This window comes from Beauveria bassiana (assembly GCF_000280675.1).
Source record: "Beauveria bassiana ARSEF 2860 unplaced genomic scaffold BBA_S00066, whole genome shotgun sequence".
NCBI classification, from domain to species: Eukaryota; Fungi; Ascomycota; class Sordariomycetes; order Hypocreales; family Cordycipitaceae; genus Beauveria; species Beauveria bassiana.
In genome coordinates this window covers 26,472-42,923 of record NW_007930901.1, presented here as the reverse complement: position 1 = coordinate 42,923, position 16,452 = coordinate 26,472, and the positions used below count along the sequence as shown (strand labels likewise).

The 16,452-nt window shown below is 53.0% G+C and overlaps 3 protein-coding genes across 3 annotated transcripts; all 3 read right to left on the bottom strand.

Moving 5' to 3' along the window:
- Positions 1-4,253: 4,253 nt before the first annotated feature.
- On the bottom strand, positions 4,254-5,377 carry BBA_09763 (alpha and gamma adaptin binding protein p34; the record flags this gene model as incomplete). The annotated part of the gene is made up of 3 exons (XM_008604860.1): positions 4,254-4,633; positions 4,720-5,154; positions 5,299-5,377. 3 exons carry the CDS (start codon positions 5,375-5,377, stop codon positions 4,254-4,256), a joined length of 894 nt encoding a protein of 297 aa, XP_008603082.1.
- Positions 5,378-5,699: 322 nt separating this feature from the next.
- Positions 5,700-12,833, bottom strand: BBA_09762 (ABC transporter; the record flags this gene model as incomplete). Its single annotated transcript, XM_008604859.1, has 3 exons — positions 5,700-7,266; positions 7,724-12,688; positions 12,763-12,833. 3 exons carry the CDS (start codon positions 12,831-12,833, stop codon positions 5,700-5,702), a joined length of 6,603 nt encoding a protein of 2,200 aa, XP_008603081.1.
- A 2,268-nt stretch (positions 12,834-15,101) lies between these two features.
- On the bottom strand, positions 15,102-15,815 carry BBA_09761 (thioredoxin-like protein; the record flags this gene model as incomplete). Its single annotated transcript, XM_008604858.1, has 2 exons — positions 15,102-15,542; positions 15,681-15,815. The coding sequence occupies 2 exons, from the start codon at positions 15,813-15,815 to the stop codon at positions 15,102-15,104; spliced, it is 576 nt and encodes a 191-aa protein (XP_008603080.1).
- Between the last annotated feature and the right edge of the window lie 637 nt (positions 15,816-16,452).

Sequence of the window (16,452 nt, the reverse complement as noted above, 5' to 3'; positions counted from 1 at the left end):
CCATTCCCAGCCAAAAAGCAAAACCGATCGACAGGGCATCAAGGCACAACATCGGGCTAGCCTAGACAGTTTGCTGCCCAGCGCGCCATGCCACAGCCAAAAAAAAGCAGCACAAGAAAGGAAAAGGAAAGACAAGAGAAACCCTGCTCAAACCACACGCCTCGGCCAACCACGTACCATCTGGCCCGTTAGAGGGGTGAGCCGCCTCCACTGTGGCTCGCCGCCTGCGTCCAGCCACTGGTCGATGGTCACTGGTGTCTCATCCTACGCCCAAAGCCGGCCAAGGCCTTGATCCAAGACAGGGGTCGCGACCAACGCTGCCATATCCGCCTTGCTCGCCACGAAACCACAGACTAGCAGCCCACCAATCCAGCCCCTGACACCAGACGGGCATAAGAGTGGGGAGGACGCCAGTCAAGGTCAGGCGAGGACAAGGCCCTCTTGAGTCTTGTTGGGGGGAGCCAATCGACGCGGTCTACGGCATGCCATGCCTCGTTTCGCTACTCTTCTTCCCACCGCCCAGCTTAATAAAATAGTCCCTCGGATGCTCGCTCTCAATCTATCTGTCACACAAGATGCTGGCGCTACAAGCCGCTGCTGACCGCTGCCAATAAATAACAACCACGAATGCATTGAACTCGTTCTGCCCTTGTGGATCGCATTCTGCGAGACACTCAGACACCACACAAATTCATCGTCCTAGGCAAACTGGGCTCGCCACTTATGCCCTAGTCAGCCAACTCGCGCATCGCGGCCCCATGTACGTCACACCCGCAAGGTTGCAGCTTGGCATCATTGTTCGGGATTCCAGCATTGAGCAGGGCAGGCTCACTATGTATTGAGATCTTCTGCACAGGATCAATGGCAATGAAAACATTACATCTCATGTCTACTCGATACGACAAGCACAACCGATGGTGTAGCCTGTCATGTGAGCATGCTTGACCAGGTATGGCTTGCACATTTACATCCCTCTCTCTCAGTATCTTCGAGTCGTTGGCTCGCTTATCCAAAGTATTAGGATGCATGGAGAAACTGTTGCTCACATCCATCCCCTTTTCACGTGGATATTTCCGCATACTTTATTTCCACTTCGATGGAGCTGCATGAAGCATTGGCATTGTTACAGCCCGCTGGCCAAGAATAGCCGACTCGCTACTCGTGTGCCAAACAAGGCGGGCTGCGCCGAAATTCATCATCCCTGCTTGGCATGACGCAGTCCGCGATACTCTTGTCGAAAGCCAAAACAATGCCATCTAGATGACAGTCAGGTGGTAACACGGTGACGACCAACGTCTTGAGTGGTATCTGTCTTGACATGGGACGTGCTGGCGCCGGTATGCCTGCGAGTGATGCGACGAGTGCTTGACTGAGCAATGAGCATGCGGAGTGAGCGTCAGCCGCGTCACTTATAACTTATAAGCACAGCATGTTCGGAGAGACATGCAGCGAGGCGCCAGTTCCTGCAGCGACTTTCAGCGGGCCGGCTGCAGGTGCCAACGCGCGTCTCTTATGCCGAACGCCAAGTTCCAGCTCAAGTTCAATGCGAATTTCATCAGGCGACAGTGGCAAGTGGACGGTGTGGTCAACTCAGCTTTATGCAGCACTGCTCAATGGAGCTTGATCGATATGCAAAACATGCTGCCAGTTGATAGACACGTTGACACTGTTTCGCAATGCCAGCCAACCACAACCAGACGCACATGACATCGACTCACCCACTGCACTGTGATTCTCCTGGGGTCACTTCCCTGCCGACCTGTCAGGCGTGCCAGCTACATACTCTTGATACTTAGCTGGTGGAGCGATGCTCAACGCTAATGAATATTCGAGGTCAAGGCTGGGCTGAGCTGGCGCAACTTGGCGCCGCCCTCATCAAGATGCTTTTGTCGACTCTATTGTCTGCTTTGTCCGTTGACTGATGATTAACACTCATCAATGGCTTACCAACTAGCCGACATCGCTTTGCTGCACGCTAGGCCGCTTTTCTCCATCAACGCCGCCGCAGGCTCATGTTAGATGAGTTGTACGCATCCATTGCTTCGAAATAGTCCACTGCGGCTGCGTCGCACCAACCTACTCAGCCAGATCGTGTATTAGGAGCACGCCGTGTGACTCGTGGCATGGTTGATTGTCGAGGTCGACTTTTGACGCCTAAACTTTATACGTCGAATACTCCAGCAGGTTAAAGCTGCGATATGATGGCCCTCAACAGCTTCTCGCCGCATTCTGATAAGCCTTTCTTTTTCTTAAATTTCTACACACCCTTGTTTGAGAAGAATGTCAGGCGCCCGGGCAAAGTTTTTCTCCTTTCCACTTGGCCGGCCCATTTGGAGCTGGCCTGGCCACCCATTACCCCTGACTAGTGATGGGCGGCACCTTGCGTCCGCCGCCAGCCAACCACAGTCGGTCGCATCTGGGCCTTGCCCCGCCCGCCCGGACGCCCAACGCAGCCGCCTTGGAACCCGTACGACAAGACTATCTATTGACCTGCGCATTTCGTACACGGTGAAGATTCGTGGGTATTGATTATACCGATAGCATCACAAGACGCTTGGCTACAGCTTCCCGGCCTCTGTGTCTGGCTTTTACTCCGAAGAATCACTCAAAAGCTTTACTAGGATTGCGGGCGGCAGCGACTTTGATTGTAGCGATACCCGCGCCTCATCGGTGGCCTGCCGGCCATACCCTGCTTTTGATGCCGACCCTGGTCAAGAATGCTTGTTCATTCATCGGATCGGTTACAAAATTACCAGCCGATATTGGCAGATGGCGCAAACTCGTCTGTTGCTGACATGACCTCGAAATCTCGTAACGCGACTGCTGCAAAACCATCCGATTACTCAGTAAGCGCGATGCCGTATTTCCCTTTTTCTACAGGAGAGATGGTTGACTGCCTTTTTAGGTCCTCTGCAGCTATCGAGTTTCTCGTCTCTCGAAAATTGCTCGGAAGCGATGGTACACCAACCTTCACCAGTCAGCACAGCGCCCCGCGCACCTCACCCATGTACAGATATTCCACCAGCTTTTGGCTCCGTACAGGCCCGTTTCCGTACGATCCATTACACAGCCCTCCTTTTATCCTTGCGTTGCGTAGCATGAGCTGCTAAGCTTCCATCAAGTCTTGCCTTGACACTTCAAGGCATTTTGGGGCTCAAAAGGGTCTTCTTTCCTTAGCAGCTGGTCACTAGCCACCATGCCCCCTAGCCTTGACTCCCGGTGCCGCCACTGGCGAGATTCGCCGGCCCCAGATTCCATATATTCCGGGCTCCCCTGGCAAACTCTCAACAGCCGCGAAGGCGTTCTTGAGCCTTGCCACACTTTGTCTTGCCTTGTTGTGAGTCTAGGCCCCGGATCGAACCTGCCAGCTGCATGCGGGAACGAAAGTACTGCTCGAATCACAACGCCCATAACATGAACCGACAGTGCTATGGTGTGAGAATCGTATAATCACTAACGACGAGCTGAAGTTGACAACCTTTGGCGTACTGTGAAAGTTTGTACCTCTGTCGTGTTTCGGTGCGTCGCGCTCTGGCTATCATATCAGCGACACGCGATTCGCCACGCATCCTCGCAGAGGCAGCCAAGCGGCCAACATGAACGTATAGTAAAAGAGCCTGACCTCCGCCGCCCAGGTCAGTTTTGAGGGGCGAATGTTACTGAGCCCAACCAGGCATGGCTATCTAAGCAGTACAGCCGCAGCATTGACCACGACGCTGCTCGATTGAGATCCCGAAAAGAGCCCAGGTTGCGATACATTTTGCCAAGAGGTGGGCTCGCAATGAACGCACAGATCCCCAAGTCCCTTACAGGCCTTGCCTCATTGGTCCGTCGGACAGGGGAGGGCACTCAGTCTTGCCTACTGGTATTCCTTCCTTGCCCTGGCCTCTAGGTGAGACTCCGTCTCGTCCCGATTGTCTGTCAAGGCTGAAGGTGCTTGATAAATAATTGGAACCCCTGACTGGCTCGCTAAACCGTGGGTAGTCGTGACATTCACCACGTAGTCCGAAGAATGAGATGGTAAAGGATTGACTTGTGTGTGTAATCCGTACCACCCGCCCCTTTGTATCCGCTATGGTGCGCTGGAACTGCGAGGAAATAAACTTCCGGCCCGTTTGCCTCGCTACCAGTACTACATGCAAACAGCAGCACTGTTTCTATTTTCCCAGATCCTTGCTTCATCAGTGCGGGTGTTTATATATTTATTTTCTTCCGCCATTGGACTCGTTATTCTGATCTGGTTTTATATAGCGTCAGAGCTCCCGCATTACCTCCTCCACCGCCTTGGCGGCCATTTTTCGCCGCTGCGTCTCGCTCATGGTCTCGCCGGCTTCGCGCGCGGCTTGAAGCTTGCTCATCATGGCTTGCACCTTGGCCACATCCTCGTCGCCAATATCCTCTCCTTTCCGATCGTCTTGTAAATCTTGTTCTGGACCCTGATTGGCGAAGATGGCTTTTTTCAGCGCCTCGAGATCGGCCTGGCCCAGTCCGAAATCCATGTTTTCGGGGTCGAGCGCGTCGTCCAAGATATGTTTGTTGGCCACCTCGTCGTCAAACGGGGGCTCATCCGCAGGGGCCAGGTCCCATTCGTTTGCCTCGAGAGCCTCTTTGACGCGAGGTATGCCACTTTTTTCTACATTTGCCCTTTTTGTTAGTTTGCTTTCTATCCCGGGGACCGTGTGTGTCTTCTTTTGGGGCCGGGGGGTGGTTAATGTGTACCGCCAAATTGCTGCAGCTTGTCCTCGCCGCCGCCGACCTGCACAAATTCCAGCCCGGCCTCTGCACACAGCTCGTCCCACTCGTCCACGTCCAGCGCGCTGCCGACGCCGACGGCCAGCTTGACGCCATCCCACGCCCACCCGCCGAGTCCGTCGTGGACAACCTTGCCGACCTGCCGAATGAGTTGGCGCGTGGAATCTGCTGCAGAAGCCGCCGTACTATCCGGGATGGAGAAGACGAGAATGAGGCTGCCGAGAACGGCTAGGACTTCCGAGGCTTCGGTGGAGAGAAACGACGACGCCCATTCAGACGGCGAGTCGATAAGGTCCAGCCATATCGGCACCGTAGTGGCGTAATACTTGGTCTTGAGAGGCAGGTCATGCGTGATGCCTGCGAGGGTATCCTCTGTAGTTATCGGACTTGATCCCGAGATGTCTGTACTGTCAGCGTGTAATCAAGGGTGTGTAGGGCGGTCGGATGATTCACAATGATGAAGGCTGAATGACCGCTAGGCAGGATGTGAGTGTAGGGTAGTTGAAGTGTGTCGCGGTGTAGAGGGGTAGATAGGAAACATCGTACCATGAATGACGCGGCTAAGGTGCTCCTTGTCGGACTCCAAACTAACCGCGAGGGCTCTTTTTGTGTGCTTAATTTCCATGATCGTTTAACGAACGCAGTGGATGGGCTGTGAACGTTGATGAGATGAAATCCGAGCGAGGTTGTCATGGGATGAGAGAGAACATGGTGGGGTGGAATGGTGGGGCACCTTTGCAATTCTGCGATAGTTCTCTGTTGAGATGGCACAATCATTGAAGGACGACGAATTCGAAATGGAATATTTGTAGCTGAAATAGGGAACTGATAACCGTTTTCAAAGGATACCATGCCACCTAAATGAAACCAAAAAGACAGAAAGCACTAGCTAGGACGATACTCGCTACATATTCATTCATCAGATGGGCCTTAATTTCAGAGGTCCTTTAGCATCTGTTCCTCCCCAAATTCGGGAGCCCGCCGCGTCTGTTGAAGCCTCCGCGTCTATTGTCATTGCCACCCCAGCCAAAGCTGCGGTTCACCACGCCCATGGCGTCTACGCCCATCTGCACCGCGCCGGCAAACCCTCCACCGGCCGCCGCCGCCATCTCTCCAGGGTTCTCCAGGCGACGAATGTCGCCCTGATCGAGTATGCCCTGCCGCCGTGCCAGACACGCCGTCTGGATGGTGCGCGCCCACATATTATACCATTGGTCCTCGCTGAGGCTCGCGTACTGGCCCGTCCGAGGGTCGCGCAGCGGCCACGCCACGTAGACTGTCTCCCAGCGCTTGGTGCGGAAGAAGAGCCACGGCCACGTAAAGAGAAAGGTGAGCGTCACGTAGCACAAAATCTGGACCCATTTGGTCAGTCGCCAGCGGCTCGTCCGACAATCGTTGTAAATCTCGACGCGGTTGTTGTGCACGGGAAAGGAAACCTGCAGGTTGCCCTGGTAGTTGGTGTCGCGAATCAGCCTGCACAGCTTCGACTCGAGACGCTCAAAGTCCCAGCCCGTGACGCGACGCTCGAGAGAAAAGCTCTTTAGCCCTGCTGAGCTTGCGCAATAGCTATGGCACCAATATTCGACGGTAGGTGTGCCGCTTTCCACGGTGTGGCCACCACCACCACCACCACCGCTGCTGCCGCCGAACCCCGGCGCACGCTTGGCCAAGACGGTTCCGCGGCGCACCTTTTCAAAGTTGCCGACCGTCGTCAACTGTCGCCACGAGGCCCCCGTGCGGGCATCAGTGTAGAGTAGACTCGTGAGCTCAACTTCGACGTCAAAATCAACGACTGTCTCTTGCTCCTCCTTGTCGTCGCGTCGGCGCGTTTCGGTGTGCGTTCCCCGCACGTGGCAAAGAGGCCGCGGCGGGCTCTCGGCGAGGACCTCGAGCTGCCGTTGCAAGAAGGCTGGATCCGTGTCGAGTCGGCGGTCAATAAAATACGTCTTCCCGCTGGTATCGGAGCTGCGGAACGGCGCAATGTCGAGACCGGGCGTGCCCTGTGGTATCAGCGGATCGGTGGGGACAAAGGCGTTGACATCGTGGTCGCTGTACAGCGGCGGCAGGTCATCATCGGCGTGCGGAGGCGCGCGGTCAAAGTCGTTGTCATCAATGTACTGCTGGCGCTGTGGCGAGTTTGGGTTGGTGTGGTGCAAGGATATGGAGCTGGCACCTTCGACGAGCGGCGTTGTCGGCTGACTGTTATCGTCCTTGGACCGAGGGACGAGGTCCGATGCTTTGCCCATGATTGAAGTTTTTGGGATGAAAAAAATGAATAAAGTGACGCCCTTGCTGCTGACGAGCAGTTGATGAAGAGAAACAGTCGACACGTCAGCAAAATCACGCAGTCGGAAGGATTGCACTGCCTCAGGCTCTGGTGGCGAGGCGGCAGCCTGAATCCAAGCCGCCAGGCGAGGCGCCTTCTCGATTGCGTTGTGGATGCAAGTTGTGTTTGAGGCGTCAGTCAGTGTCGACTGTCGAGGGCTGGCCTGACACGTAAACGCTCTAAATTCGCTGAAACAGAGACAATCAGATTATCGGGCGTTGTTTTCTACGGATACATCAAATTGAATGTTAAAAAAAAATGCTACAATTGAAAGGCCATCGCCAACTGCGAATAATTCTGCCATGCGGGGCTACCAAGCCACGAACCGTCGTGACCGATTGGTCTGTATCATTCTTGCAAGTACCGAATTTAATGCATGAAATGGTACAGCATGATGAATATAATTTATTTTGGAATTCTCAATAACGACTCATTATTTGCAATTATCTGTTACCTTTTCTCCACCGCCTAGTATAGAGAAAAATCAGAAGATCACCGGGATCAGGATGCGTAATCTAAATGCCTGCCTACCATACCCAAAACAACAAGACTAAAAGCAGAGAAAACACAAACGGAGAAAAAAGGGCCAGACGCAATGCCATAGACAAAAGAAAAATAAAAGTACAGAGTCATTATTCCACTTACACGCTCACAAGGCGGCCCTCATCCCACTTCTTCTTGGCCGCCTTCTTTAAAATCTCCAAGTCACCGCTCGACTCGCACATGCTGTAGAACTGCGTTGTTTCATCGCTGATCAGCTCCCAAGGGTGCGCATACTCAACCGTCTCACCCTTATCAAGGACTAGCACCTTATCGTAGTCGACAATTGTCTGCAGGCGATGCGCAATGGTAATGACGGTGCCGCGCATCTCGCGGATGGTCTCTTGGATCTTCGAGTCGGTGTTATAGTCGATCGACGCCGTGGCCTCATCCATAACAAGCACCTTGGGCTTCTTGAGCATCGCGCGGGCGAGACACAGAAGCTGGCGCTGACCTTGGGACAGATTAGATCCAGAATCAGCGACGGGGGAGGAAAGGTCCCTGAAGATATTCTTGTTGCTCGTGAGGGTAGACACTGGCGTCGCAGGCGTACTGGTATCCTCCTCCCCGATCAAGTGCACTCGGCGAAGAGCCTCGAAAATTTGCCCGTCGGTATATAGATCGAAAGGATCGAGATTGGACCGCAGCGTGCCGGTGAAGAGAGTGGGATCTTGAGGCACAATGGTTATCTTTTCGCGTAAATCCTGGAGACCGATGGCTCCAATGTTGACTCCGTCGACGAGGATCTCGCCCTTGTCTGCCTCAAGAGCACGGAAAAGAGCCAGAGTAAGGGAACTCTTGCCGGCACCGGTGCGGCCGACTATGCCCACCTTTTCCTTGGCGTTGATCTTGAGGGAAATGCTGCGGAGCACTGGCTCCAAGTCAGCTCGGTAACGGGTGCTGTAGTTGACAAATTCTACAGTGCCCTTCTCCGGCCACGACTCGGCAGGGCGGTGGTCCTCCACAATGGCATCGGCCTCCTGCTCAACATCGAGATACTCTTTAATTCGCTCCATCGAGTTCATATTCTGCTCATTGGTGCCATACTGTCGAACCAACCATAGAACGTTGTCGGTGAAGCTCATGGCGTAGCTGAGCGAGATACCTGCCGCACCGGCGTCAATTTTGCCAATACTGAGAATTATGAAAACGCCGGCAAAAAAGGAGACGCTGTTTCCGATGAAATCGGCTCGGAAGGCCAGCCATCTGTTGAGAGCCCAGAGATAGATGAAAGGCCGGTTCGAGGTGTTGACTTTGTCGAGGTTTTCTTGAATGAAGCGGCGCTCAACACCATAAGCCCGGATTGTCGTCATACCACTGAGCGTCTCGCCAAACTGCTGGAAGAGGGGACTGCGCTGCACGGACTCGAGGCGCTTGAGGTCACGAGAGGCGCGAAGATAGAAGACGGAGACACAGTAAAACAGAATGCCAATGAACACAGCGGCAATCAAGAAAGCGGGCGTGATCACAGCAATGAGGACAATCGTCACAATCAGAGACAGGGCACAAGCGAGCACACCAATGGCGGTCGGAGCTATATCCTGATCAACAGCCTCGAGATCCTTGCTGAATCGATTGACGATTTGTCCAAGAGGAGTGACATCAAAGAATTTGAAGCGAGCTCGCAAAACAGAGTTTAGTAGAGCGCTGTGCAGGCGACGGGACGCAGTCAGAGAGCCAAAGAAAATCCAGATATCGCGTACAAAGGCGGTAAAAGCACCAAGAGCACCAATGAAGGCAAGGCCAAAGACGTAGTAGACTGCATCTACATCGGCCGCAGATTTGGCAGTCCCGATTGGCACCTGATGAATGGCTGTATAGGCGTCTGTGTAGGCAGGCGACTGGTCGACTTGCAACTTGCTCAATTTGGCGATGGTGGCCCATGCAGCCTTGGGGTGGAACTGGTTGTTGTACGAGGCACTCGCAGAGCTGAAAGCGACGCCACGAACGTCTTCCTGAACATACTGATTGGCCCAGGCTCGGACCCAGACATTGGTGGCGACGGGCGCGAGTTGCTGCAGCTGAAAGACGATGAGAGCAATGATCCAGAACCAGTAGGAACCCATGGAAAAGAGATAGAGCTTCACTACGGGCCATTTAATGGCACCGGTAGCTTTGCCTTCGTCCATGGGATCCACCTGAGGGGCCACTTTCTTCTTCATCTTGGGTTTGTATGCCCCATCGTTGGAGCCTCCCACGATCGTGGTCTCACCGAAACTGGATGCGCGGGAAGGTGCACGAGATGTCAGGGCAGATCCAGGCCTAGACTTTTGCAAGTCCTCACCCAGCTGGCCAGCAGCAATCAATTCGGCAGAGGCGCCCTGGGCACTGACGCGGCCATTGTCAAGTACCACAATGAAGTCAGATTGAGGGGCGCAGAGCTGGACGTTGTGGGTGACGAGAATGCATGTACGGTGTTCCATGAGAGGGCCCTTGAGGCAGCGGTGAAAGATCCAGTGAGCTGTGTGGGAGTCAACGGCGGAGAGACAGTCATCCATAAGAATATGAGCGGAATCAGAGTATACGGCGCGGGCGAGGGAGATGCGCTGCTTTTGACCACCAGAGAGAGTGATTCCTTTCTCACCAACGAGAGTCTCATCGCCATGGTCAAGAATGTCGAGATCGCGTTCGAGGGCGCATGCAACGATGACGTCGTTGTATCGCTTCTCGTTCCAAGGGGCACCGAAGAGGATATTCGTCTTGATGCTGCCGTTGAGCAGCCAAGCAGCTTGGGCGACGTAAGCGATGGTGTCGGCGAGGCCAGTTTCGGGATCGACTCGGACATCATCACGGCTTCGACCGCCAGGGCAAAATACTCTGCCCGAATACAAAGTCATTTCACCCAAAAGACCCATCAGCAGGGAAGTCTTGCCAGAGCCGGTCGGACCGGCAACGATGTTGAGCTTTCCAATGAGAAAGTCGATATTGAGATCCCACAGACGAAACGCGCTGGGGCCATCCTCCATCTTGTTGTTTTTACTACCCCAAGAGAGAGTGGTGTCGCGGAAGCCGATACGCTTGACGCCATCTTCGTCGATGTTATCAGTACCGAGCTGTTCGTACTTTTCAGTCTCGTCCTCTTGCAAGAATTCCTCGACGCGCTCAACCGAAACCTTGGCCTCCTGAACGTGAGCAAACATGTCACCGAGCATATCCAGAGGAATACGTAGTAGCATGAATAGCGAAATGGCAGTAAAAGCGACCGAGGGGTAGAGAGGCTTCTTCTCAACGAGAGTAAAGACAACAAAGGAAAAGAATGTGATGAGAACAGGGACTGAGTTCCAGATGGCGACAGCGACAGACCAGAGGATGTAGCGGGAGCGCATAGCCTTGAGTTCGTTTTCACGCTTCTCGTCGATAATGGTGCCAAAACGCTTCTCCCACGCAAAGTACTTGATGATGCGGATGTTTTGGAGGACTTCGTTGGTAATATGAATTCGCTTATCGGTAGCTGCCATGATGTTCTTGGAGGTCACACTGAATCCATTGGCAAGGAGATAGTTGACTGGCACAAGAAAAACCATGACAATGATGCCCGGGATGGCGCTGAGACCCATGACCTGCCACAGGAGAAAGACGGAGACGGCGAGCTGAACGGGCGCAGCACCGACGAGGAAGTGCAGGTAGGCAGTAGTTTCGGAGATTTTGTAACTATCGACCGACATGAGGTTAATGATGGTGCCTAGGTTTGTTTGCTCGTCGGGAGCGGCGGCCTTCTTGTCATGTGTGCTGGTATCAGCTTTCTTCTTGCCCTTGAATCCAAGAGCGCGCTTTATGGTGGAAACGGCGCCCCTATCGGCTTGGTCGCCAAGGTCCTGCGAGACTCCCAAAGTCTTGTCAGCGCCGGCAGCGGCCCTGCGGCGGAGGGCCTTGGCATAAACGTCACCAATGATGATTGCGCGCATGCGGATGCAGATTTTGCGGCCAGTCCACAGACTAATATTGTCGCTGATGGAGCGTATGGTATCGAGGACAGGGAGAAGAATGACAAAGAGCCAGATGACGTTACGTGGAGCAGCGTCGGGGTCCTCGACATATTCGAGAATGTATTTGAGCAGCATGGTGGGCGCAAAGGTAAAGACACCAGCCAGGGCGGCGAGCAGACATTGGCCAATCAAAGGACCCTGGAAGTACTTGAGCAGATGGACCACGAGAGAGCCGGACTGCTTGAAAGAGCGGTAGCTAGCAATGACGTTGGCGGCCTTGTCCTTTGGCAAGAGGTTCCAGACGGTGTCCATCTCTAGAGGGGTCTTCCAGCCGGCTAAGACAATATCATCGACCCAAGAAAAGGTGACAATGGAAAAAAGGCTAGCGAGGGGCTCGCGTGAGGGCTCGAGACCATTTTCCCATTCCATCATGACGGTCTTGTTGCCCTTGCGGGTGGTGATGGCCATTCCCCAGAGAAGGGTAATGCAAGCAAACTCGGCAACGGCGATCATCTCGGCGAGCTCCGAGCTAGGGTTAATGATGGCGGAACGGAAGATGACGAGAGAGCAGACCCAAGTAATGCCGTAAATGGTGGCAGTATGGTTCCAGAGGTGAGGAAGTCTCCATTTTGAGTCTTTCAGAAATAGACGCAGTGAGACGAGTGCAAGGGTGTAGAGCCAGACGATCAAGCTGGCAGTGGCGGCGAGACGGGCGCGTCGGCCGTAAGAACCAGTGCCGGTGACGAGTGCGAGAATGTTGAGTGCGATGACGGCGATGACGGCGACAATTTCGACAATGTTGGAAAGCAATTGACCATGAGGCTGATCGGCGTGGACAACGGAACCGCGCGACAGGGTCTTGGAGAGGCGACCGCCGTGAATCTCCATATCTTGTTCGGACTCGGTGTCGTCGAGGTCGGGCGGGAGTGCGGTGTGATCGATGACATGATCGCCATTGTTGACGGCCTCGTAGCCCTCCGTTCTACGATTGTCGAGAATGCGAGTGACATTGAAGAATATGACGCGGATAGCAGACAAGGCAACAAGTACAAGAGGAATTATGACACGAAGGTAGCTGAAGAAGCAGTCAGCGTAATTGGTACGGGGATCGGCAGCGTTTGCGGCTGCCACATGGGGGCGAGGGCTCGAAAAATGCCAAGAAAAAAAATGCACAGACAAGCAACAAAGAATAACACAAAGAAAAGAGGAAATACGTACTCGACTTGAAAACAGAGAGTGAAATCGTCTACCCGCCATATGGGCCAGGAGCACTGAGCGAAGCCGGTCATGACCTCGGCGGACTCGGAACTCGACTGGGCGCCGCGCCGGAGCGAGGAAGGCGGGGAAGTCTACCACACAGCACAAGCAGTTCAAAAGCGGTGTGCGTGGAAGAGCGGACAACGATAAGGTGCCTCGTCGAGGAGCGTAGACGTCGTCGCAGAAGTCGTGGAACAGCAGTGAAGAGAATCAAAAGAGACCCGACAACTCTGGATAAAAAGGTTTTGGTGCGTGGAGGGAGAGGAGTCTGTTGGAATGTAGATTTGTTTTGGTCTTTTTGTGGATTTGATCAGGAAAAGAGAATTGCAAAGGACCAGCACGCTAGGTACCTAGTTGGCGGTGGGTACCAGCGGGGTCGATTGCAGCAGGCCAAGGGCCATTCGAGGGCAACGACAGCGAATTGACTGTTATTATAACAAAAAGCGACTGTCCAGAATGCGGCTCGTGGACTTTATCGACCATGCCAGAATTCTACCATGTGCATGAGAGCTGGTGCCCGCCGACTAAACATACAGCTGAGACGGGTGGTGACGAATGTGGCTCTCAAGGGCAGAGAGTAGTTGGCAGCTGCCAATTTCTGGAACAAAGGGAAGATTAAAGAGGGGCGCAAGGAAAAGAAATGTATAGAACCGGGCATTTAACATGGGAAACCTTGCTGATAAGATGGGATGATGTATGCAAGCAATGAAGTAGCCAGTGCACGTTAATTGGGTAGGTAGCTACCTAGGTTGCTAGGAGAAACCGCCAGCACTGCAGCACTGGGGAGACAAAGTGGTGGGCCGAGTTGTTTCATTAATATCTGGGTCGGTTGCACAGTTCAATTGGCGAATCTCCAGGCAAAGCTTCTCTCGAGTATAGGATTTTTCATTTTTTTTTTTGGACATTGGTCTTGTTGCTTTTCCAAGCCACACGGCGTTCATTAGCAGAGTTTGAATGAATAGTGAACGCTCCGCTAGGTACGCTCTTGGCCACTTGCACTCGCCACACCGCCCCGGCATTGTGAAGATTGCAGTAGCAGAAGGATACAAACACCGATGACGTCTAGACCTGTCTATGCATGGGTACACTGTCCGGCCGGCCAAAGAGTCATGTCGCTGCTGGGGTCACTGATTCAACATCCCCGCACCTCTCGTTTCTTGGTGTTTGCGGCAATGCGGCTCCCTCTTCCGGATTCTCTTTCTGCCCAACTGCCCAGATAATTTCATAACCCAAGCGGCCAAGCGCTTCTTCAGTCGCTCATCCAACGATCTTCATGCACCAAATCTTCAGCCGTGCACACTGCTGTGGATACATTCAAGGAAAAGCGTGGTCGTCTAGGATTTAACTACCGAGTACTACCCATAACGTTTGCAGGGGTCATATTACAGGGCCAGTTTGTCTGCGCCTCATTGTCTGTGAGTTAGCATGTATCGCTGCCGGATAGTTAGTATACGAGATGGTACGAGGCCACGAGCGAGACGAGGTTGAACAACAGGGTTATACTATTTACTTTCTGCATACCACAGCAGAGGTGGGACGACTAGAGTAAAAGGATTACTGACAAGGATGCAATTATTGTTGGGTACGAATATGTAATAGTGCCCCCCATTGCCTAGGACCTATCTAGGGGGCGTGTCAGGCGTTCACAGCTGCGCCCTCGAAGAAGAATATTGTGTCTCTCGTACGATGTCGATGCTAGCCAGAAACTGAGCTGCCCAGCTGCCAAATGTCGAGATGACGACTTACATGACAATCAATATCTGGTATTATTTCTTGTAGCTTGGGCCGAGCACCCAAGACAGCGGGCAAGCGGTCGGATGCACTAGCACGGCGGCATTTTATTGGAAATGCTGTCCAACTATGTACTAGAGAAAGAAGGAGAGGGCCGTAAAAATAGTGAGTACCCGTAAGAAACGATCTGGTGATTTGTCTGACTCTGGTGGATTGTTACGCATATAATTTCTTCATCATGCCGGCTTTGGTCCCGGCTGTTGGTAGGCACTAGACGTTGGTTCAAACAGGTGCTTCATCAAGAGCGAGGGCGCGGTAGATTTCAGCTTGGCCTCAAGGTACAGATTAAATCTAAATGAGAGAATTCTCAATGAAAGTCTCGGCTACGCGGTGAAAGAGCGCAAAATCGATGCTTCACTACAGCTGGAATGCCAGACCACTACTTTGTTATCAATCTGTACACGCGCGCAAAACCACCGTGCCGTCTTATCAACAACTAACCGCAGCCTGCCTTTCCGTGCATCATGTGGCCTCTAAACGATGCTTCTTAGGCCGTTGACCATCATCATCTAATTCCGACGCTGAAGTGACAATGCTTGGATCACAGCCTCAAGAGCCACTCGGTCTGCACCAAGAATTCTGTCCACCAAGCCACTGTCAGTGGACCTGACCGAGCTGCGGGCTGTAAGACCTTCCACAGAGACTCCTTGAGGTTCACCATCCCGAAAGAAAACAAAGGTTGGCATCGCCGAGACATTATATCGCTGAGCTACGTTTTTGACATGGTCGACATTGACCTTGACGAAAGCGAGTTGACCAGGCAAGGAGTGTTCCTCTGCTAGTTTGGAAAAAATAGGCGCGATTGCTCGACATGGAGGACACCAGTCCGCATAAAAGTCAACTACTACACGAGTGGTAGAGGAAAGGATAGCATCTAGTTCGGCGGCCTCGGTTACTTTTACCACTCTCTTTGAGGTTTCGGGAATAGGCGAGCGGTCCCTAAAAATGGCCTATTGAACCAGTCAGTCTGGTTATCGAGCCTCTTTTTGGCGCTGATGCAGATGGTAGGAGACATGAAAAATTCCGACCAAAGCGAGGCTTTGGCTCATGACTACAAAGAGTATTCAATCAGTCGAGGAATATCTTACAGGTCCGACGAATAAAATGAGAGTAATCGCCAGAAGAATGTATGTCAGGGTGTCCATTTTCGCAGTAACCGGGAGGAAGAACTGATGCGCTGAGCGAAGGAGGCGTATCAGCCGGATGCGCAGAGAAATTTCCATGTCGAACGCGCCCCAGCACGTGACAGAAAGCAAGAACAAAACGTTAGTGGGTGTTGGATCTCATCCTTGCCATGCCTGACGTAATCCCGTAGCTCAAGGCAAACTTTTGCTAATTTATTAATAAGGAGCCGCAGTCAATTGCCGCAGTTGTCGCCATGGCATCGTCAGTGCGACAAGTGCGACAAGTGCGGCGCAAGGCCCGTCCCTTGACTCGAGCTCGGTCACCGAAAGCGAGCTAGAGGCGCTACCATTCCGAGCTTCTCCAAGTGACAGGTTCAACGTCTGTCTTTGCAGACGCGAACATCAAGCAGAAGCACCACGCTTACACGCGCCACACCCACCACTTCCATCTGATTTAGCAATTGGGCATACTATACGGGCGGAGGCAGAAGTTATCACAAAGAGACCTCTAGAATTTGGAAGAGATGAAGTTTGACTCGCGCATACATGAATCTCTAGAGCTCAACATCCTGAGCATCTATGAGATGATGACGACATCGGTGCGAATAAGCGCATACATGAATCTCTAGAGCTCAACATCCTGGGCATCTATGAGATGATGACGGCATCGGTGCGGATAAGTCGGTAGGAGTAGTTATGGGGACTCTGTGCTCTGATAGGGCTCTTGGACATTGTC